General features: G+C 43.1%; 1 protein-coding gene across 2 annotated transcripts in view; it reads left to right on the top strand.

Moving 5' to 3' along the window:
- LOC126272321 (uncharacterized) overlaps window positions 1-24,635 on the top strand; it is a 974,015-nt gene that overhangs the window by 803,620 nt on the left and 145,760 nt on the right. For both annotated transcript variants that reach the window (XM_049975103.1, XM_049975104.1), the window contains exon 10: window positions 23,417-23,668. In XM_049975103.1, the coding sequence (XP_049831060.1) occupies window positions 23,417-23,668 (252 nt within the window). The remainder of the gene's footprint in view (window positions 1-23,416; window positions 23,669-24,635) is intronic.

Genomic DNA, 24,635 nt, shown 5'->3' with positions numbered 1-24,635 from the left:
TAAAAATCGCCAGTAGATCAAGAGCAGATACTGATCAGAACGAGTTGGTGGAGCATCTAGTTTTCTAAACAGAAAATGTTTTCTTGCCTGTTTCGAAAGCAGTGGGCAATAATTCACATGACAATGAAATAATACCTGTTCAAGATGAACTTTGAGAAGCGTTGATTATTGCTTGAGATTGCGGAAAATGAATTGAAAGACTGGTAAGATGAAAATGAGGACATTAAGTCTTACACATACTATGGGTAAGACAACCATATTTGTAACTGCTTTTTTGCTAACGTAAAATTGTGTCATTCATAACTTTCGTAATTCTCTGTGAATTTTAGCCTATAAGTTCGATCTGCAGTAGTTTTCACGTTCGTGTTTTTGCAACCAATTTCTATGTACTGGATCAATTTAATATGTGGTAATACGATCAAACTACTGCTGTCTGCTTACCTATAATTTATTTAAGTACTGCAATAAGCGAGTGGTATGTATTTTAATAAGTAAAACAGAAAGTATAGACGTGATAATATTTAATTTGAAGGTTCATAGAACTGGCAATGAGCTGTACAGCTAATGAACTTCTGTGTGCTGCTTAACTTGAAGGTTTGTATTAGTAGTGGCAATAACCAATATGTGGGTATTTTAATGAGAAATGCAGACAATTTAGATGTGAAAATACTTAATCTGAAGGCTAATTGTACTTGCAAAGTGTGTTTTGTGAAATTTTATTTTGATATCAGGTTCGAATTTTCGTATGGGTCGGTAATTATACTTGCATATCACGGTAAGCATGTAAGCAGCATGTATTATAATAACTAATATAGACAATTTGGATGTCGAAATATTTAAGTTGAAGCCGAATTTTTAGAAAAAATACACTTTTATTTTGGTCGAATTTTCGTAGACATCTGTAATTATACTTAGGTTTTATGGCAAGCGCGTGTGCGCCCTCCATTGTGTGTGTCTGTTTGTGTGTGTGTGTGTGTGTGTGTGTGTGTGTGTGTGTGTGTGTGCGTACTTGATGTTTGATAATTAATTTTAAGAAAGAATTGCCTTTCGAGATATCGAATTCGTCATTGTCGTTGAACGGATGTTAGTCATCATCTCTGATCATTTTGTGTGTGTAAACTTTGTAGTTTAAGCGCTACATCGCAATAGAAAAACACATTTTCCTTCCTTCCTGAAGTGATTTCTGTGTGTGTACATCTACATGCGTGCATATGTGTGTGTGTGTGTGTGTGTGTGTGTGTGTGTGTGTGTGTGTGTGTGTGTGTGTGTGGTGGTATTTTTATTAGATGCTTGTGTAGTTGATTACAGCTTTAAAGAGCCACTCTTCCGGTTGCAGCAATTTGTTTTGTACTTAACCTTGACTGGCTCAATCATTTGTAATGCTTTCTGATGAGTATAATCGATTATATTTAGCTATTTATTGTGTCGGCACTCATTCTAAGTTCGTAGTGAAACATTAGTGGTAAAAAATATTTAGTGATGACAGTGCACAGCATCAGACTGAACATCCTTTATGTATTTAGATGCCGCTGTGACACTTAAACATTTAACTTCAGGGTGTTACATCAATATCAGGCTTCAAAATTACATTTTCTGTGTGTTTGATTAGTATTTTATCCTAGTCGGCTTAGTTTAGACGTTCTAAGTCTAATTTTAAATGTTAACTGTATGTTAGTTTTCTTCAACCAACTGTGTTTACTTGTGTAAATATCATTTGGACACTTAATTTCAGAATCCACAGTGGTGGTTCTGTGTTCTTGCATAGTATTTTTAGCTGACTTGTCTTTTGTGCTGTTATAAGGCTAGTCAGGTTTCAATATTTTAGGCCTAACTGGAAATTTAAACTGTCAGTTATTTTTCTATGCAGAAAAATAGCATTGTGTCATTTAATTTAAAACTCTACACCAATGTTTTGGGCACCAGTTTAACGAATATGTGTGTAAAGGTACACTGTGATACTGGATATAAACTTTGTGATGTTTCGCTAAACATACCATTCTTTACGTTGCAGATATAAATTTGTCGACTTTTTAGACGTGGAAAGGATCCTGTGTGATTTGATGGTTTGACAAGCATCGTAGATGTAGTAACAATTAAACTGAACCTGTGTTGTGTCTCACACTGTGATACAGCTACCTGCTGGCACGGGAGGCAACAGAGGCATAAACCAGTAGTTGCTTTTATTTCACGTTTTCGAAGTTTTGCAGAATATTATTTAAGACAAATTCATGTTCTGCATTCTGTAAAGAAACATTATCGAACGTTTCATAGCTTCCAGTGATGTTGGCATAAGTGGCTAGTGAGCCAACCCGTAAACGATTTTCTGTAATCAGTAATGAAAAGATAGTGGACATTATTTTTGGTGTCATTTTGAAACACTGGAAACATATTTTTTCGATATGTGTCTGTGATGGGGGCTATCCCCTAATTGCTCTTCCATTTTAATGTCAGCAAATCTGCTAGACACTAGTCTCTGACTGGACAATACGTGCGGGGAAGAAGGAGTGGTATATCGTGCACTGTGTGTTTGTGTGTGTGTGTGAGTAAGCAACTCTTAAAATTCTGAAAAAATAGTGTACAATAAGACACAATCAACGTATTAATTACTGTTAACTGGTCGTAAACATTTCCTAAAATCTTAGAAAGTAAAATTTACATTCATACTTAACTAAAGACGCTCTTTCGCCCACTATTCCTGAATATAGAGGAAAAAGGAAGAAACTATAGTAGTGCATGAAGTACTGTAGATCAGGCACCCTAAGGTATCTTGAGTAGTACTTTTATGTCTGTAGATATCAATGAGAAAATTAGTTTAGATATATAATTTAGTGGTAGCCTTGCCCATGCGTTTGCACCGAGCGAAGGCAGTACACAGTGTCTATCTGGTGATGTGTGGATGTTTCAGATCCCTACTACGTAAGAAACAACGCAGTGCTGTTCCGTGTTTATTATGAAATAGAGAAAAATGAAAAATACATTTTAAAAGAATCACTCCTATCGCGATGTGACAGTAACTGTCTCAATATGAGTAGCATTTGTATTCGTTTCCGACTTTCATTTGGTCATTATTCTTTAAGCCTTTGCGACGTACTGTTTACAGAGCTCCGTTTGAGATTGCAAATTACCTCTGTACCTCTCTATATTAACTGAGAACTCTTGATGATGAAAATACGGAATGATATTTTAGACCCACCACTATAAAAGAACAAGATGTGGAAATATTTTCCTTGTACGTGAAGAGTCCATAAAGCACAAAGCAACCGTTTGCACAGATTTTTCAGCTCCGCGCTTTAAAGCGCTTGTATCTCCCTCCAGTGCTGGGTTCCGATTTCCGGCCTGTGACAACGCCCCCGAAAGATGAACAAGTTCATTAAAATGAGAAGGACCGCGGGTGCGACTCCTTTTGAACGCCGCCGCCCCCTGCCGGCCTGCATTAAAGAGGATCTTTTGTTGGGAGACGCGAGATTAATCTGCGGCTGTTTCTCCCTCCTCCCCTTTCCCCACCACCGCACCACTCCACCCCTTACCAACGCTATTGTCTCCCGCTTCTACTGGAAAAACGTCCCGCTACCGTAAGACAGCGCTGAAAAAGAACAGATTTTATTTCATAGTCGTTTTTTTTAAGAAAAGGAAAAAAATTGAGTGACACGCTACCGTGACGAATATAATCATACACCTTTTAATTAAGATAGAATGTTTCTCTATACATCTCATGATTTTCGTGTCACAGAAGGTAATGACATGCTTTTGCTTTAAGCTGTTACTCTATCTTCTCCACCCTTCAAAACTGAATAAATTTACTTCGATTCACTGCCGTTATCCATCTTTTTCCATTATTTTTAACAGCTGATGGAAATAAGTCTGATATTTTACGAGAGTACATTATTTTGTGAGTGGCAGCCTCCGTTGAACGACCTTTGCGAAACAGAGTGGATATTGTCACGACTTCGACGAGTACAAAATCGCGTTCATCTTTAAGTTCTGCGCGGCCGGCATCTCGCTCACGGAACGAGCTCTGCCAAGGCGACACGGCGACAACAACACAATCACCAAACCTTACTTTTTCACACAATTTTCATCGTGGACAAACGTGGCAATGCATTTCTGGCCAGCGTCACTCTTAATAAACATCTTATCAAAATATCTCAAGCTAAGAAATACTCTGTCTCATTCTCCAAACGATCCGAACCGTCCTGAGAATCAAACCACATTCATCCTCACTGGCGGTCATGGGGAATTTTTCCCCTTCACTGAAATGACTAATTCGTTAACAAACGTTCGAGTAGTGCAACACACAAATTTGTTTCCAGTACCATGCCCAATAATATTCTTATCTTTATTTAACCGTAAACTACTGCATATAATAAAAATGTGTCCACCAAACACAGTCGTATCTGACAAATGGAATGAAACGACGTCAAATGTTTAAGAATGGTGACAGAATTCAATGTTTCATTACTTGTATACTGAGCTCTTGTTGTCAAGCCCACACTAAGATATTAAATAAGTGGTTGTTACCACTTAGTCAAAAGTTTATAACCGAAGTGCAATATCTACACATATCTATGCACCTGTGTCTACACATATCACTAAATTAAAATTCCTCGTAGCTTTTTTCTATCTGTATGTGAGGCTAATCTCAGACACTACTCTAGGGACTTTGATACGGTTTTCATTAATCGGCTGATTCACAAGGAACTCTTGTGTGTGTGTGTGTGTGTGTGTGTATAACCCATTATGCCAGAAAGTCATCTCGCCAGGGAGGCGCCTGTGTGAAGACTAGTTGCTTTTAAAAAGCAACATCGTTTGAAATTAGTATTCTCACGACTAAGCAGACACTGGAAAAAACTGATATTGCCAGTGTACAATTTATTTGTTGCCAGAAAAAAAGCTTTTGAGAGTGTAAATCTTATAGGGTACCGCAAAGAGGATGCATATGAACACACCTTCGTAATGTAGTGAACCATTGTTTGAAAATCAATTCGATAAGGAAAAATACAAATGAAATTCGTAAATATACACCTGACATAAATCATGAAGCCACCTCCATCAATAAAAATATATATCACTTTTCCCGAATTGGGCAGAGGCATTTCAAGAAACATTTTATAATAAACTATGTGATCAAAAATACCCGGGCACCTCCAAAAACATACATTTTTCATATTAGGTCCGTTTTGCTGCCACCTACTGACAGTTACTCCATATCAGTAGTCATTAGACACCGTGAGAGAGCAGAATGGGGAGCTGCACGGAACTCACGCGCCGGCCGCGGTGGTCTCGCGGTTCTAGGCGCGCAGTCCGGAACCGTGCGACTGCTACGGTCGCAGGTTCGAATCCTGCCTCGGGCATGGATGTGTGTGATGTCCTTAGGTTAGTTAGGTTTAAGTAGTTCTAAGTTCTAGGGGACTAATGACCACAGCAGTTGAGTCCCATAGTCCTCAGAGCCATTTTTGAACGGAACTCACGCACTTCGAACGTCGTCAGGTGATTGGGAGTCGCTTGTGTCATACATCTCAACGCAAGACTTCCACACTCCTAAATATCTCTAGGTCTTCATTTTTCGATGTGATAGTAAAGCGGAAACGTGAAGGGACACGTTCAGCACAAAAGTGTAAGGCCGAACTTGTCTCTTGACTGACAGAGACCGCCGACACTTGAAAAGGGCCGTAACGTGTAATAGGCAGACATCTATCCAGCCAATCACACAGGAATTCCAAACAGCATCAGGATGCACTGCAAGCCCTATGACACTTAGGCGGGAGGTGAGAAAACTTTGATCTCATGGTCGAGCTGCTGCTCATAAGCCACACATCACGCCGGTAAATGCCAAACGGCACCTGGCTTGGTGTAAGGAGCGTAAACATTGGACGATTACACAGTGGAAAAACGTTGTGTGGAGTGACGAATCACGGTACACAATGTGGTGATCCGATGGCAGGGTGTGGGTATGGTGAGTGCCCGATGAACGTGTGCCCGATGAACGTTAACTTTCAGAGTGGGTGTAGTGCCAACAGAAAAATTCAGGGGCGGTGATGTTATAGTGTGGTCGTGTTTTCCATGGAGGGGAGTGGCACCCCTTGTTGTTTTGGGTGGCACTATCACAGCACAGGCCTACCTTGATGTTTTAAACACATTTTTGCTTACCAATGTCGAGGTTGGCGATTGCATTTTTCAACACGACTTTTTCGAAAGTCTGATGGTATGTCGCCATACTCATACATTCTACACATCAACGTGAATAGTCCTTTTGTTGCCATTTCCCCCAATGATTTTATAAATTTGGATGGAATTTTATCAACCAGTGGCTTATTTGATCTTAAGTCCTCATAAGCTCTTTTAAATTCTGATTCTAAAACTGGATCCCCTACCTCTTCTAAATCTACTCCTGTTTCTTCTTCCCCTTTACAGAGAGCTTCAATGTACTCCTTCCACCTATACGCTCTCTCCTCTACGTTTAACCGTGAAATTCACGTAGCAACTTTAATGTTACCCTTGTTTTTTATGTCAGTGATTGTTGTTTTGACTTTCCTGCATGCTGACTCCATCTTTCCGACAAATATTTCTTTCTCGATTTCTTCAAATTTTTCCTGCAACCATTTCGTCTTAGCTTCCCTGCACTTCCTGTTTATATCAGTCTTCAGGAACATATATTTCTGTATTCCTGAATTTCCCCGAACATTTTTATATTTCCGTCTTTCATCGATGAACTGAAGCATTTATTCTGTCAGCCATGGTTTCTTAGCGGTTACCTTCTTTGTACCTATGTTTTTCTTTCCAACTTCTGTGATGGCCCTTCTTAGAGATGTCCATTCCTCTTGAAATGCGCTGCCTACTGAGGGATTCCTTATTGTTGTACTTGCAGCCATAGAGAACTTCAAGCGTATTTCGTCATTCCTTAGTACTTCTGTATCCCATTTCTTTGTGCATTACTTTTTTTCTGACTAATTTCTTGAATTTCAGCCTGCTGTTCGTCATTATTACATTGTGGTCTGAATCTATATCTGCTCCTTGCTACGGCTTACAATCCAGTGTTAGATTTCGAGACCTCTGTCTGACCATGATGTAATCTAACTGAAATCTTCCCTAATCACCCGGCCTTTTCCAAGTATACTTCCTCCTCTTGTGATTCTTGAACAGAGTGTTCGCTCTTACTTGCTGAAATTTATTATAGAAGTTCATTACTATTTCTCCTCTCTCATTCCTTGTCCTAGACACATATTCTCCTGTAATCTTCTACTCCTTCTCTACAACTGCATTCTAGTCCCCCATCACTATTAGATTTTCACCTCCCTTTACATACAGTGTTACCCTTTCAATATCCTCTTTCACTTTCTCTGTCTCTTCGTCTTCAATTTGCGACGTCGGCATGTATATCTGGACTATCGTTGTCGGTGTTGGTTTGCTGTCTATTCTGATAGGAACAACCCTATCAGTGAACTGTTCTCAGTAATACACTCTCTGCTCTACCTTCCTATTCATAACGAATCCTTATCCTGTTATAGTATTTTCTGCTGCTGTTCATACTACCCTATACTCATCTGACTAAAAATCCTTGTCCTCTTTCCACTTTACTTCACTGATCCCGACTATATCTATACTTAGCCACTGCAGTTCCCTTTCCAGAGTTTCTAGCTTTCCTACCACATTCAAGCTTCTGACATTCCACACCCCGACTCGCAGAACGTTATCCTTTCGTTGATTATTTAATCTTTTTCCCATGGACACGCCCCCTTGGACCCGAATGGGGGACTATTCTGGAATCTTTTGCCAATGAAGAGATCACCATGACAGAGTTCTTCACTTACAGGCCACATGTCCTGTGCCTACACGTTACGTGTCTTTAACACAGTGGTTTCCATTATCGTCTGCATTCTCATGACGTTGAGTATTGCTAATTGCTCCGCCTTTAGGGTCATTTTCCCACCCCTAGGACAAGAGAGTGCTCTGAACATCTATCTGCTCCTCCGCCCTTTCTGACAAGGCCGTAGGCAGAATGAGGATGATTTTTTTTGCCAGAAGTTTTCAGCTTCCAATGCTGATTGTTAATCAAAATTTAATCGGTGGCGGATTTCGAAACCAGGACCGAGGACATTTTGAATATTAATCAAAGACGCAACCCATAGACCATTTTTTTCCTTTTTTATTATCAGAGCGACTTGGCACTATCATAAAAGTTCAGTAGACCATAGTCAAATCATCATGTAATATAAGCTGCAGATGGGAGAAAAACTGCTTATGATCACAAAATAGCAAATAAAAAGAGAAAGTAAAAAAGCCAAGCACATTGCCCACAAACCATCACAAAGCTCTCATGATATCTATCAACATTTTTATATAGCTTATATATTTTATTAATTGTTTTTAAACTTTTATTTATGTTGTATGTTTTATATTTATTCTTTTAGTCTTTGTGTAGAATCTAAAATCAGAAGGACAACGAAGTCAGATTGTGTTCTAAGTAGCAAACATAGAAAAATTCGTTTGACTGCAAGGACTATATGTGCTCATGTGTATATATACTTCGTCTATACACTTTTACAATAGAACTAGAGCGATACTGAGTCAGAACAGAAAAAAAGGAAGAGGGAAAATCGGGGAGAATAAATCCGAAGCAAATCATTTGGGAACAAACATAAGAAATAAAATACCTATCATCAGTAAAATGACATTAACCAACACACTGCCGACGGAAAACAAGATTCAACATGTACTGTATGAAGTTCATGGGATCTTCCCCCTCATCTTCTACAACAAAATGAACGAAGTGCCCCAGCAGCCACATAAAGGTATGGGTTTTTGACCGTGGTAATGAGGAAGAACCTGGGCGCAATATGATGTCCGTAGTTTATGCAGTCTCAGAATATTGATTAAGGAAGGGCAAATGTGTCCAAATCGAAGACCAATTTGCCATATGACTTCCACAAGTAAAGTGATGTTGTTTCGTATCTGTAGACGTACAATGACCACATAAACCCGTGTCGCTGAGCCCAATACGGAAAAGTCGCTCGTTCATTGGAATCAAGTTGTTCACTGCCTCATGCCACGAGGACGCTAATCGCGTCGAGAAAATCGGTAGACTGATATTGAACCAAACTGTCTTCCAGGATGTTTGCGGCGATTCTCTTTCAACTAGGTTCGGCCAAGAGACTACTTCCTAACGAGTCTTTAGAAATTTCATGGTGAGGACGGGTCTCCACAAAATGTCAGTCCCTAAGCAGCTCACCGCAAAACAGAAGACAGAATGAGTTCTAATTTATAATTTACGCGACCAACATCAATACGTGGTTCGAGACTAGCAGGACGGACTCAGATAAATACACGAGACGTGAATGTGTGAGTTTATTGAGTCATCGTCAAAACACTACGTGTCACATATAGCATCTGCATCTCCCTTCATATATCATCTAGGCCCAAACTCCCAAAGGAACGAGGCTTCGTGACCACCTCATACTGTAAGCGAAGAAGAAACGCCCAGGCAATTGTTGTTTCTTCGCCGTCATCGAGGGAAGCGGATAAGCTTGGGCCACGTAATAAGCTTTACGTAAGACATATGTGCCCATTGTTTGGACTTCCTGAAGCAGAAACCTTTCATTTTTCTGTATACCTACCTGATTTTTTTCCGTAACATACTTCCAGTTGAGTGTCACCATTTTGAGTGGACATTGATCAATGATGATACCGAGAGACGCGTGCCGATCCACTGCAGTGGCTCATGGAACAGCCATGTCATCAAAACCTTGCAAAGTAAGAAGCTTGAATTTCACTTCATTAAGTAGACCACCGCAACTCCGACAATAATAATCGATTACAGCCTTCAGTCGATTGCGGAACAGAGCCATCATGTCATCCGCGTATACACGAGCAGCTTTAGTCCCTCCGGAAAGTGTCCAGCCTTTAGCTTGGATGCCAGTAGTGGCTCCAGAGACAACGCAAGCAAAGTCATTGACAGCGGGCTTCCTTGAGGTGGTTATTTATCGGAGGCGTCAGTTGGCCATTAACAACCACCGAAGTATAAATACGCGTAAACAAAATTGAGAGCACTCGCCCTGTGTCAACAGTAAAAGTAATTGTCCTCACAATCCGAAGCAAAAAGTCGTGTTTAACACGATTAAATGGCTTACCAAAGTCTAGATAAGCAGAGGCACAAGGGACAGACCTTACAGCAGCAACAGAAATCACTTCACGACACCCGACTGTAGGGGTAGGAATGGTACGACCAGGTACCAGCTTTCATGTTTTGTGACAATCGTCTCCATAAGAGACGACACCTACTATTAACTGCCAGCGCCACAGTCTTACAAACAAAGATTAACAAAGTAATTGGACGAAATCTAACAGAGACAGCCGGTCCAGGGCGTTTCGGGATTAAAACAATTTTTCCCACATTGAGCGAGGTCGGCTCTACTCTAGTCTGTAACACTTCATTCAAAAGGAACGTAAAGGTAGCAGACAACAACGGCCAAAAGCGGACGTAAAATTCCTTGGGAAGTCCATCCAGACCCGGGGTCCGACCTGTGTTGACCGAGCGGTTCTAGGAGCTTCGGTCTGGAACCGCACTACTGCTACGGTAGCAGTAGGTTCGAATCCCACCTCGGGCATGGATGTGTGTGATGTCCTTAGGTTAGTTAGGTTTAAGTAGTTCTAAGTCTACGGAACTGATGACCTCAGATGTTAAGTCCCATAGTGCTTAGTGCTTAGAGCCACTTGAACGAGACCCGGGGACTTTTGAGAAGGCGATCCCATGATGAGTTTGTAAACTTCCTCAGGCTGAAAGTAGGTCGTAAAAGGTTTCACTGGACTCATCGGTGTCTTAGACGTGTGTGCAGTAAAATGGCTAAATTTAACTAAAGTCAGGTATTTACATATCCAGACGTCTTTCAGGCGTAATTCATATAATTCACGAGAGAAATTAAAATTTGGAGATTGATCTTTGGGACGCAACGCACAGTTAAAATCACCACCAAACCAAAAAACACGGACGATTCTTACGCAACAGAAAAACAATTTCATCTTTATACAAACTCCAACGATCCACTGTACGACCAGTGCCAGAAGGGGCATATAGAAGAAGCAAGGTAAGATTAAAATGTGGACAACCTATGCCCCTGCCAAAAAACAACATTTCCACCTCAGCAGTAGGAATGCCTTCGCGAAAGAAAAACACGGTCCTCAAACAATATTCGGGTGCTGCATTAAAGATCAGATAACACGAGAACCAGTAAAATGAATGTCATAAAGAAAAAAAAAATAACTTCCTAAACTTGACTTTGACACAGATAACACAGCAATCGCATTTAAAACTCACTTTTGATTTTTTACCTACATGCATACATTTTAAATAATTTTACCTGTATAATACAAACGATCTGTGAAAAAATTAGACTATAGGGGATATATTTTCTTCGTGGCTGCTGTAAGGAGAGAACGGGTTATGTAGAGGATGAGTCGGTGGTCTGAGGTTTCCGTTTCTCCGGCTCTCAGAGAACGCCAGGCAAAGTCGGAGAAAACTGCTACAACTCGCGATGAAGACTCCGTGTCTCTGGCAGCTACAATACTCTCACTCGCCGTAAGATTTTGCTGGAAACACGTTCAGAATGAGAAGGTTGAACGTCACTGTCAGTATGCTTCTGACTAACAAACTGGTCGCTTAGGAAACGTCTTGAACACACAAACTGATGGCGAAACACTGCGCATCGTCCGGACCGTGACAGTACCAGATTCGCGAAGAAATCATTGCACTGTATTGCTTAACGCACTAGTAGTTATGAAGATTCGGGGATCCAACATCGAATAAAAGTTCGTACACGGTATTTACATTCTTCTTCCACAAATATTTTTTTTAATTCTTGATAGTTGCGATTACAAGTTGTATCTACTTTGCACTTCAAAATTACTTCTATATGCAAACTCATATGACCTCAAGAAAACACAATGTCCAATCGATATTCCTTATCTCCAACAATTACAAAAATCATAGATGCTCTTTTTTCCCAGCAAAGACCGTTGTCGTCTCAATTACGATAGCACTTCATCGCTGGTACTTGCCGCCAGAATATTACAATAATATTACATTAATTATGGACATTACACCACGTAATGAAATACGATAATGCTATGTCTAAACTGATACATTGAAGCCATCTGTAGCGCCTTTAATAAGAAGCCCTATATCGTCAACTTTCAATTAGTGAATTTTGCGACCCATTATCATGGAAACTTCTGAAAGCACCAACTTACAGTTTTCCATAATTGTTCAATGCATCTTTCTAGATACACTGAATTAAAATTACTCCTAAAATTGTATTATGGACATGTTATCTTTATTTTTAAAACATTGAATTTTTTGACAGAATTCTGTAAATAAATGAACATAAAAACAAGACAACACTGCATATTTTGAGTATTCTACTTCCATTTGAGTTGAATCTCACTCTTCGCATGTTGTGAAAATTTCTTTGTCTCTTCCATCAGTCATTTATTTCAAAAAATGTAGTTCAGAGATATTGAGGTTTAAAGCTTTTTTTATTAAAACTGCTCATATAGACTTACATTTCCGTGTCTTTTATGCACTAGAATTGCCCTGGCCCATAGTCTGTGTCTTCTTCGGTGTTACAACAGCCCAGTGCTTGCCTCCTCCTTTTCTTTCTTGCTTGTTTTGTAATTTGCTGAGCAGCTAACTCTGCATCACGTATACGTAGCTCATCCAGTTCCCGCAGTCCTTTAGCTGTGCGCTGTCAAAATCTTACCCCTAACTTCTCGAGAACTTCACGTTCCCGACGTCTAGTCTCTATGATTCGCTGTTGCTTTCAGTTAATTGCAGTATCCATTGCATCTGAGGGCCATAACACTTTGTATATTGGCGATCCGGACTAACTGACTGAAAGCGTCGAATTTTGTTTGTATTTATCATTAAATGGTAAAACCTCTCACAGCTTTGTCCCACAAATACCAGAAACTGTAAATCCAGTATCTGATCAAACTTAACAGGGAAACTACTTGTCGGAATAAGTATGGGATGTGGTCGTCCACCTCTCGCATTTATGATGCATTGATCTCTGGCCGTGCGGTTCTAGGCGCTACAGTCTGGAACCGAGCGACCGCTACGGTCGCACGTTCCAAACCTGTCTCGGTCATGGATGTGTGTGATGTCCTTAGGTTAGTTAGGTTTAATTAGTTCTAAGTTCTAGGCGACTGCTGTCCTAAGAAGTTAGGTCGCATAGTGCTCAGAGCCATATGAACGGGCTGAACTCTGCTGGGGACACTTTCAGAGAGGTATCTGAATGTCTTCGGAGAAATGACAGCCCATTCTTCCTCGAGGATCGAAACCAGCTAGCGTAGTGATGTTGAACGCTTAATGTTCTAACCACTCCCAAAGATGTATTCGGTTGGGGTCGGAACTCTGAGCAGGCGAGTCCATTTCAGGAATGTCGCTGTCCACAAGCCATTGCCTCGCAGATACTGCTTTATGATAGGGTGCATTGTCATGCTGGTACAATCATCCTCTCTAAACTGTTCATCTACAGTGCGCAGCACACCTTGCTGTAAAATGTGTTCACATCCATCAGAATTTTGTGTTTTCTTAGGAGCAACAAGCCGACCACACCGAAAATACGATAAACCACCTCATATCGTGAAGCCCCCTCTTCTGTTCGATTGCAGGTAACTTCCTCCAGGCATTTTCCAAAGCCAGAGCCTTTCATCCGAGTTCCCTCGGGGTATAGCGTGATTCATTAATCCAAATCACTCGTTTCTGATGTCGCTCTATACACCACTTCAAGCTTCGCTTAGCAGCAGCTACCGAAATGTGTGGCTTATGAAGAGCTGCTCGACCATTGTACCCATCCTAAACACAGTCAGTGTACTATCTAGACTGTTGCGAGCACTTTTGGAAGTCACGAGTGATTCCTTTTGCCTATTTAATGCGATTTTTACAACCGATTTTCATAATTTTCCGTGGTTCATGTCTGTTGGTGCATGAGGTTTGGCGGTTCTTCGTTGTCCCTCCACGTTGACGCTTCACAGTCACGTCACCAACAGTCGACTTGGGCAGATTCTGAAGGGCTGAAATGTGTCTGATAGTTTTGTTACTCGGGTGACACCCAATGAGTACTCAACGTTCAAAGTCACCGATCTCTCGTAAGGGACTAATGCTGGTTTACTGCTTCTTTACTGACAACGCAGTACTCCCCGTCTCCTTATACTATTGGATCTGTCTGTCATGATATCCAGCGCTCCATTTCGCTTTACATACGGGCGTCCGGATACTTTGATAACACAGTGCATTTTCACGCACATGATGATAATAAGCTCTTTCTTCTGTTTAATTAGTTTTTAGCCAACTATCACGGCAGCAGCGTTGCAAACTGCTTAATTCAAAATTTGACATTGTCTCTATTGTAAGGATGACGTTGATCGTCGTCGAATACACGAGAAGCCTAACAGTAGAACGGGACAGAATATGGTGTTTACAATGTTCTTGGTATATATTTTTAAGTGGTTTAGACATACCGTCATAAAACCCGACACATATTTGTGAAGTGGAAAATAATTTTATTCATTTTCTACCAAAGTCTAGGCAAACTAGGAATCGCCTCAGATAAATGAATTGAACGATAATACAGAATAAAACTCTCTAATCTGCACTATAAAGCGTCCAAATCTGTAACCCATAATGCTCCTAGCGTTCCAAATAGGGAGAAATCCGGCTCGGCTCTGAGCAATATGGGGTTAACATCTGAGTTCATGAGTCCCCTAGAACTTAGAACTACTTAAACCTAACTAACCTAAGGACATCACACACATGCATGCCCGAGGCAGGATTCGAACCTGCAACCGTAGCGGTCGCGCGGTTCCAGACTGAAGCACATAGAACCACTCGGTCACAACTGCCGGCGAGAAATCCGACAAATAACAATGTGGAAATTAGAGAAACTTATAGCAGTCAACACAACTGGGGGCAACGGAGATCAGAGAATGACTAACTGAAAGCGACAGGACAAGATCGGACCTTTGTTCCAGACTATTTAACTTGAGATCCTGCACTGAATGGACTAGCTTGGAAGGTATTGTTTCCTTTGTTATGTTTACGACCATCCAAAATTTCACTATTCAAATAAACATCTTCATAAATTAAATATCTACGTTCTTATCATTAAATGTGAGCTAAGTATTGATGGCCTCTGAAAAACATAAGAGATATGAAACAAATGTTATGAGAGATTTTAAAAGAAATACACTGTAAGACAAAAAACTCTGCACAATGAAGGGATTATCTGAATGGGACGCAAATCGGTAGCTATTATGTACATCTACGGACAAATGTACAGACAAACAAATGATCACAATTTCAGCAAAATTGTTTGATTTGTTTGTGACTAAAAGCTTCACAAATTAAGCAAGTCAGTAACTCACTGATCCACCTCTGGCCCTTATCCAAGCAGTTGTTCGACTTGGCATTGATTGATAGACTTTCTGAATCTCCTCCTCAGGAATATCGTGCCGAATTCTGTCCAATTGGTTCGTTAGATGGTCAAACTCCCGACTTGGCTAGACGACTCTCCCTATAATTATGCAGACATTCTCATCTGGCGAGAGATCCTTCAGTCTTGTTGAGAAGGCAGTGTTTGGCAAGCATGATGACCGGCAGTAGAAACTCTCGCTCTGTGCGGGCGGGCATTATTTCCTCAAATATAAGCCTAGCAATGCTTGCCATGAAGGACGACGAAATGGATCGTACTAGAATATCATCGGCGTACCGCGGATGACAGCCGAAGGGGTCCTGCTATGAAATGAAATGGCAGCCCAGAAGGCTATTCTTCTTTGTTGGGTCGTACAGCAGGCGGCAGTCAGATCAGTGTATCAGTGTCCTACTGCTGTCCGAGGCATTTCCAGATACCAAGACTTCGCTGGTATAGGCGCTCAGTTCGAAGCGGGACCCATCACTGAAGACGTTTCTGTCCCAGTCAATGAGATTCCAGGCGGAATTCCTTCGTCGTGTGTTTTGAGTGTATTATTTGAGTTTGTTACACGGGAAGGACTTGTACTGGCTAAGAATAAATTGGGGAATACTTGGCTAATTGGTTCTAAGGTAGAGTACGGTGCCGGTGGTAACTTAAAACCAAGAGATAGTACTGAATCAAAGTGTTCTGGTGCCTCACTGCTGCAGATGCAGCGACTCACTGGTAAGGACGTGCCTCTCCAATCCCATAGGCTAACAGGTGGCTTACTGATGTTGTTTTGTAAAATGTCGTTCATCAGTTACAGGACGCTGCTGATTGGTTCAACTGGTTCCAAGCACTATGGGACTTAATATCTGAGGTCATCAGTCCCCTACAGTTAGAAGCTACTTAAACCTAACTAACCTAAGGACATCACACACGTCCATGTCCGAGGGAAGATTCGAACCTGCGACTGTAGAAACAGCGCGGTTCCGAACTGAATCGCCTAGAACCGCTCGGCCACAACAGCCGGCGACGCTGTTGAAGATCGGCTGAATCGATCTAGTAAGAAATGAAAAACGCGTGAAACTTCTCAGTGCCGTAAAATCCCTAATAAATTAGATAAGGAATCGGAGAGAGGTAGTGGTTGGACACTTACTTACGCCGGAGTCTCTAATGAAATTTTTTATGAAAGAGTGATGGGAAGGAAGAATGTTCAGTATGAAAGGGAGAGCTTTGATGATGTAGTATGCGATAGGTGTACTGAAATGAAGGATAGGTGGTAAACAACAGGATTGTGAGCTGCATCAGACCAACTTTCCGGTGGCAATCGAGACTGCAGACTACATGCGAGCAACCTAACGTAGTGTCCGTTCAGCCGTCAGCAGCAGCGAGTGTGTACCTGATGTGCTAGGGATGGGAAAACACACCGGTTAAAGCCAGTACCGGTATTTTAGTTCAGAGGTGGTTGTATGGACAAAGACAAGAAAAAATAAGTAGTAAACATGGATTCTAACACGCATACCTGAGGAGCTATGAGCATCAGTTCATCTTCTCTAGTGTGAAACAGATCTCCACTATTGTACAATCTTCAGAACAGAAGATTCCAAGTTTTAGTACAGGGTAAGAGGAGTAGATGGCGAGCGCAGAAGAACCGTATCCCCCAAAGCATCGTGCTTGCTCCAGCGCGGTACAATATCTACACAAATGATAAGCCACTACCAGCAAGTACTAGGCTCTTCATCTATGCCGATAAGAGAGCAGTAGCTGTTCAGGGCCAAACATTAAAGAAGTAGAGGGGAAACTATATCTAGCAGTGGATGAACTCTCTATGTACTATGATGCCAATCACCTCAATCCCAATCCCAGTAAAACTCAAATGAACTCCTTCCACTTACGAAACAGGGATGGAGAGCAACTGAAACATTGCCCAACACCAGTCTACCTAGGTGTCACACTGGACAGGGCTCCAACGTAGAGGTAGCAACGTCTAAACGTGAAACAGAAAGGCATTGCTCGCAATGGGACACTTAAGGAGCTGATTGGCAGCAGCTGGGGAGCCAACCCGCACCTCCGAAGGGCTTCTGCACTTGTGCCTTGTGTATCAGCCGCTGAGTATGCTGCTTCTGTGTGGAACGCTTCAGCTCATGCTAGGCAAGTCGATATAGTGGTCAACGATACTGCAAGGAATGCAGGGCAGAAATTGCATCCGATTGTTGGAATAGCCCCAACCAACATCCGGTGGACCACTACCGCAGACAGTGAGAGTACAAAGTAGGAGAATGACCACCCACATCCTCCGTATGGCCATCAGACAAAACGATCCCACCTTAAATCTCGCCAAGTGTTTCTTCGCTAGGACTGCGCCACTGGAGGGAGCACCAGAGGCAATTCGTCTTGCAACATGGAAGAGCTCACTGCCCGTAGATGTCTCACCAAAAGAAGAGCTAGCTCCTTACGCAAACAATACCCTGTATGGAGGTCCCTCAACCGCCTAAGAGTGCGCGTCCCCTGATGCAAGAGCAACCTGAAAACATGGGGAATCCTTCCAGCAAGCGCACACACCTCTTGCGAATGCGGGGCTGAAGAAGATCCAAGCCACCTCCTTGTATGCCCCCTCCCGGACAACCCGTGAACAATACAAAATCTTTACGAAGTAAATGACAAAGGTATCTCAGCTGCTGTTTTTTGGAAATGCTGATCGTACACGAAAATGAATGAATGTATTCAACAATGCTGACAGCTCTTAAGATATGCATTTTGCAGCCCATGTTTACACTTCCTCTTGTCTTCGTCCATACTACCGCCTCTGAATGTTGCTTAGCCTACATTCTTAGTAACAACAGTATCAGTGCATGTATTGCCTTGTCAGAGGTTTCAGAATGATTTTCGGTTGTAGCTTTCGACTCGTTCGTTTCCGAACCAGGGACCGATGTCTCAAATTGATACATTTACCCGTCTCCATCATCCTTGAGAATTTGTAACATGAACACGGAATCACCGTGTACACAAACACATTTACAGGAGCCGACGTCTATAACTGCTACGCTCTATAACGTCGTTGGTTGGCATTTCCGGACATGGGTTTCTATACAAAGCTTAATCGCCGGCCGGATTGGCCGTGCGGTTCGAGGCGCTACAATCTGGAACCGAGCGACCGCTACGGGCATGGATGTGTGTGATGTTCTTAGGTTAGTTAGGTTTCAGTAGTTCGAAGTTCTAGGCGACTGATGACCTCAGAAGTTAAGTCACATAGTGCTCAAAAATGGTTCAAATGGCTCTGAGCACTATGGGACTTAACAGCGATGGTCATCAGTCCCCTACACATAGAACCACTTAAACCTAACTAACCTAAGGACATCACACACATCTATGCCCGAGGCAGGATTCGAACCTCTGTCACATAGTGCTCAGAGCCATTTGAACCATTGTGAATTACATGTTTATTACCTTGTAAATAAAAAACTTTTTTACTGTATATTCAGTGCATTAGTGCTTGTAAAATGATTCTTTCATATAGTGTTCATTAAAGAAAAGTCGATCATTCCACTTGGGACCTTTGAAAGGTGCATTAGCTTATTTGTTTCAGCTGTAAATACACTCCTGGAAATGGAAAAAAGAACACATTGACACCGGTGTGTCAGACCCACCATACTTCCTCCGGACACTGCGAGAGGGCTGTACAAGCAATGATCACACGCACGGCACAGCGGACACACCAGGAACCGCGGTGTTGGCCGTCGAATGGCGCTAGCTGCGCAGCATTTGTGCAACGCCGCCGTCAGTGTCAGCCAGTTTGCCGTGGCATACGGAGCTCCATCGCAGTCTTTAACACTGGTAGCATGCCGCGACAGCGTGGACGTGAACCGTATGTGCAGTTGACGGACTTTGAGCGAGGGCGTATAGTGGGCATGCGGGAGGCCGGGTGGACGTACCGCCGAATTGCTCAACACGTGGGGCGTGAGGTCTCCACAGTACATCGATGTTGTCGCCAGTGGTCGGCGGAAGGTGCACGTGCCCGTCGACCTGGGACCGGACCGCAGCGACGCACGGATGCACGCCAAGACCGTAGGATCCTACGCAGTGCCGTAGGGGACCGCACCGCCACTTCCCAGCAAATTAGGGACACTGTTGGTCCTGGGGTATCGGCGAGGACCATTCGCAACCGTCTCCATGAAGCTGGGCTACGGTCCCGCACACCGTTAGGCCGTCTTCCGCTCACGCCCCAACATCGTGCAGACAGCCTCCAGTGGTGTCGCGACAGGCGTGAATGGAGGGACGAATGGAGACGTGTCGTCTTCAGCGATGAGAGTCGCTTCTGCCTTGGTGCCAATGATGGTCATATGCGTGTTTGGCGGCGTGCAGGTGAGCGCCACAATCAGGACTGCATACGACCGAGGCACACAGGGCCAACACCCGGCATCATGGTGTGGGGAGCGATCTCCTACACTGGCCGTACGCCTCTGGTGATCGTCGAGGGGACACTGAATAGTGCACGGTACATACAAACCGTCATCGAACCCATCGTTCTACCATTGTTAGACCGGCAAGGGAACTTGCTGTTCCAACAGGACAATGCACGTCCGCATGAATCCCGTGCCACCCAACGTGCTCTAGAAGGTGTAAGTCAACTACCCTGGCCAGCAAGATCTCCGGATCTGTCCCCCATTGAGCATGTTTGGGACTGGATGAAGCGTCGTCTCACGCGGTCTGCACGCCCAGCACGAACGCTGGTCCAACTGAGGCCCCAGGTGGAAATGGCATGGCAAGCTGTTCCACAGGACTACATCCAGCATCTCTACGATCGTCTCCATGGGAGAAAAGCAGCCTGCATTGCTGCGAAAGGTGGATATACACTGTACTAGTGCCGACATTGTGCATGCTCTGTTGCCTGTGTCTATGTGCCTGTGGTTCTGTCAGTGTGATCATGTGATGTATCTGACCCCAGGAATGTGTCAATAAAGTTTCCCCTTCCTGGCACAATGAATTCACGGTGTTCTTATTTCAATTTCCAGGAGTGTATATAAATGACTTAGTAGATAGTGTCGGAAGTTGCATGCGGCTTTTCGCGGATGATGCTGTAGTATACAGTGAAGTTGCAGCATTAGAAAATTGTAGCGAAATTCAGGAAGTTCTGCAGCGGATAGGTAGTAAGTGCAGTTAGTTGCAACTGACCCTTAACATAGACAAATGTAATGTATTGCGAATACATAGAAAGAAGGATCCTTTATTGTATGATTATATGATAGCGGAACAAACACTGGTCTCAGTTACTTCTGGGAAATATCTGGGGTGCAAAATGGCTAAGCAGACATGACTAGAGGACAAATGTAAGGATATAGCGGCTTATCTCACTAGAGGTAAGATAGATACTGCCTACAGGAAAATTAAAGAGACCTTTAGAGAAAAGAGTACGACTTGTATGAATATCAAGCTCTCAGATGGAAACCCAGTTCTCAGCAAAGAAAGGGAAGCAGAAAGGTGGAAAGAGTATATAGAGGGTCTATACAAGGGCGATGTACTTGAGGACAATATTATGGAAATGGAAAAGGATGTAGATGAAGATGAAATCGGAAATATGATACTGCGTAAAGAGTTTGACAGAGCACTGAAAGACCTGAGTCGAAACAAGGCCCCGAGAGTATACAAAATTCCGTCCTGACGGCCTTGGGAGATCCAGTCCTGACAAAACTCTACCATCTGGTGAGCAAAATGTATGAGACAGGCGAAATACCCTCAGACTTCAAGAAGAATATAATAATTCCAATCCCAAAGAAAGCAGGCGTTGACAGACATGAAAATTACCGAACAATCAGTTTAATAAATCACGGATGCAAAATACTAACGCGAATCCTTTACAGACGAATGGAAAAACTGTTAGATGCCGACCTCGGGAAAGATCTGTTTGGATTCCGTACAAATGTGGGGACACGTGAGGCAATACTGACCTTACGACTTATTTTAGAAGCTAGATTAAGAAAAGGCAAACCTACGTTTCTAGCATTTGTAAACTTACAGAAAGCTTTTGACAATGTTGACTGGAATACTCTCTTTCAAATTCTGAAGGTGGCAGGGGTAAAATAGAGTGAGCGAAAGGCTATTTACAATTTATACAGTAACCAGATGGCAGTTATAAGAGCTGAGGGGCATGAAAGGGAAGCAGTGGTTGGGAAGGGAATGAGATAGGGTTGTTGCCTATCCCTGATGTTATTCAATCTATATATTGGGCAAGCAGTAAAGGAAACGAAAGAAAAATTCTGAGTAGGTATTAAAATCCATTGAGAAGAAATAAAAACTTCGAGGTTCGCCGATGACATTGTAATTCTGTCAGAGACAGCAATGGACTTGGAAGAGCAGTTGAACGGAATGGACAGTGTCTTGAAAGGAGGGTACAAGGTGAACATCAACAAAAGCAAAACGAGGATAATGGAATGACGCTTAAAGTAGTAAAGGAAAACTGCTATTTGGGGAGCAAAATAACTGATGATGGTCGAAGTAGAGAGGATATAAAGCGTAGACTGGCAATGGCAAGGAAAACGTTTCTGAAGAAGAGAAATTTGTTAACATCGAGCATAGATTTAAGTGTGAGGAAGTCATTTCTGAAAGTATTTGTATGGAGTTAGCCATGTATGGAAGTGAAACATGGACGATAAATAGTTTGGACAAGAAGAGAATAGAAGCTTTCGAAATATGGTGCTACAGAAGAATGCTGAAGATTAGATGGGTAGATCACATAAATAATGAGGAGGTACTGAATATGATTCGGGAGAAGAGGAGCTTGTGGCACAACTTGACTAGAAGAAGGGATCGGTTGGTAGGACATGTTCTAAGGCATGAAGGGATCACAAATTTACCATTGGAGGGCAGCCTGGAAGGTAAAAATCATAGAGGGAGACCAAGAGATGAATACACTAAGCAGATTCAGAAAGATGTAGGTTGCAGTAGTTACTGGGAGATGAAGAAGCTTGCGCAGGGTAGAGTAGCGTGGAGAACTGCATCAAACCAGTCTCAGGACTGAAGACCACAACTACAAATGCATGTGGAATGATTTGAAATGGAATGATCATATAAAATTAATTGTTGGTAAGGCGGGTGCCAGGTTGAGATTCATTGGGAGAGTCCTTAGTTAATGTAGTCCCTCAACAAAGGAGGTGGCTTACAAAACACTCGTTCGACCTATAGTTGAGTATTGCCAATCAGTATGGGATCCGTACTAGGTCGGGTTGAGAGAGGAGATAGAGAAGATCCAAAGAAGAGCGGCGCGTTTCGTCACAGAGTTATTTGGTAAAAGTGATAGCGTCACGGAAATGTTTAACAAACTCAAGTGGCAGACTCCGGAAGAGAGGCGCTCTGCATAGAGCGACGTGGCGCAGTGGTTAGCACACTGGACTCGCATTCGGGAGGACGACGGTTCAATCCCGCGTCCGGCCATCCTGATTTAGGTTTTCCGTGATTTCCCTAAACCGCTCCAGGCAAATGCCGGGATGGTTCCTTTGAAAGGGCACGGCCGACTTCCTTCCCTGTCCTTCCCAATCCAATGAGACCGATGACCTCGCTGTTTGGTCTCTTTCCCTAACCAATCCAATACATCGCGGTGTAGCTTGCAGTCCAGGTTTCGAGAGGGTGCGTTTCTGGATGAGGTATCGAATATATTGCTTCCCCCTACTTATACCTCCCGAGGAGATCACGAATGTAAAATTATAGACATTCGAGCGCGCACGGAGGCTTTCTGGCAGTCGTTCTTTCCGCGAGCCATACGCGACTGAAACAGGAAAGGGAGGTAACGTGCCCTCCGCCACACACCGTTGGGTTGCTTGCGGAGTATAAATGTAGATGTAGATGAAATAAAAGGGGGAAAAAATCGAAAAATCGGTTATTTCAGAAACCGGCTAGTTTGATAGGTTTTAAGAGTCGGGTTAAACTATCGTAGACCGGTTGCTTGAGCGATGACCGCCATCGGCGTGGTGTGCCCGCAGGAGTGGACCCGCGGCTGGCGACTCCGCCGCCGGTGCTGGCGTCGCTGCCGGGGGCCGTGGTGTACGGCGAGGGCCCGCCGCCGCCGCTCGACCTGGATGACCTGTGCCCCGCTCCCCAGCCCTGCCCAGAGTGCCCCAGGGCGGGCCGCTGCCTCGGCGGCGACCTCTCGCTGCTCAAGCTGGTCGGCGGCCGGCTCGACATCCGCGGCTTCGAGAACGTCACCGTGCCCGGCCTGCCTAACAGGACCACCGGTGAGTAGCGCCTCGCCTCGCCTTAGCAGCTCACCTTCCGGCAGGTCTCTGGCCTACCAGGCAACGGCTTACGGACAACACGACTTTCTGCTCCATTCGCGATAAATAGCAACATTTCTTTTAGCATGACGTGTTTAGGAAGCGTTCTGACATCATCAAGAACACATATACGTGTTATAGCATATTTTGTGTGACTACATACACGAGGGTGAGTCAAATAAAAACCTTAAATTTGTAATAACAAATCGAAATTTCGCGCCGTTATCCTGTAAGGTGGTAAAGTTCTACTGTCACCTCCGTAAACATGTTAGTTATCTAGTAAGTGGATCACAGGTTGCTGGGCTGTGATGTTGTTCGTGCGTCTGGGTAAGACTACACATTAACACCGTCCATCAGGTGATGGATAGTGGACGAAACGCGAGTGACGGTAGCGATTTGAAGAGAAGAGGGAAAAAAAGTGCCATGGCTCGTGCCGTGGAAAAAAAACCTCTGCGACAGTGGGATGGGTAGTAAGAGCAGTAGTGGCTTACTAGCTGCGATAGTTCTTGCAAGGTTGGATTTGTTAGTATAGGTATCATCCACCATTACCGTGACAAGTGATGGCGATGTGTCCCAGTTGCTGCAGCTGCTACATTCCTGGAACAATCAAGATCGTTATACAGTAGTGGGAGATCGGCCATAGGTTTTAATGTGTTTGAACTATTTTGTGCGAAAACACCAGCAGGAAAATATCGACCTCCTCAATATCTCACTAAAACACTGCTAATAACAAAATGAAGATTAAGAAGTAGCAAAATCACGAAGTCTTCTATTATAACACCAGTGAGCTGAGCGAAATTAGGTCAACTACCCACCTTAGCAGACGACTCTATCGTCGGTCAGCAACCTCAAAATTTTCTAGAACCTGATGTTCTGTTCCATCTCCCTTCATTCCTTACAGTTGAAGGTGTGTGTGTGATGTGTAAGG

The sequence above is a fragment of the Schistocerca gregaria genome, chromosome 5, assembly GCF_023897955.1.
Source record: "Schistocerca gregaria isolate iqSchGreg1 chromosome 5, iqSchGreg1.2, whole genome shotgun sequence".
Taxonomy (NCBI): domain Eukaryota; kingdom Metazoa; phylum Arthropoda; class Insecta; order Orthoptera; family Acrididae; genus Schistocerca; species Schistocerca gregaria.
Note: the sequence above shows the minus strand (reverse complement) of the source record. Positions and strands in the feature narration are given on the sequence as shown.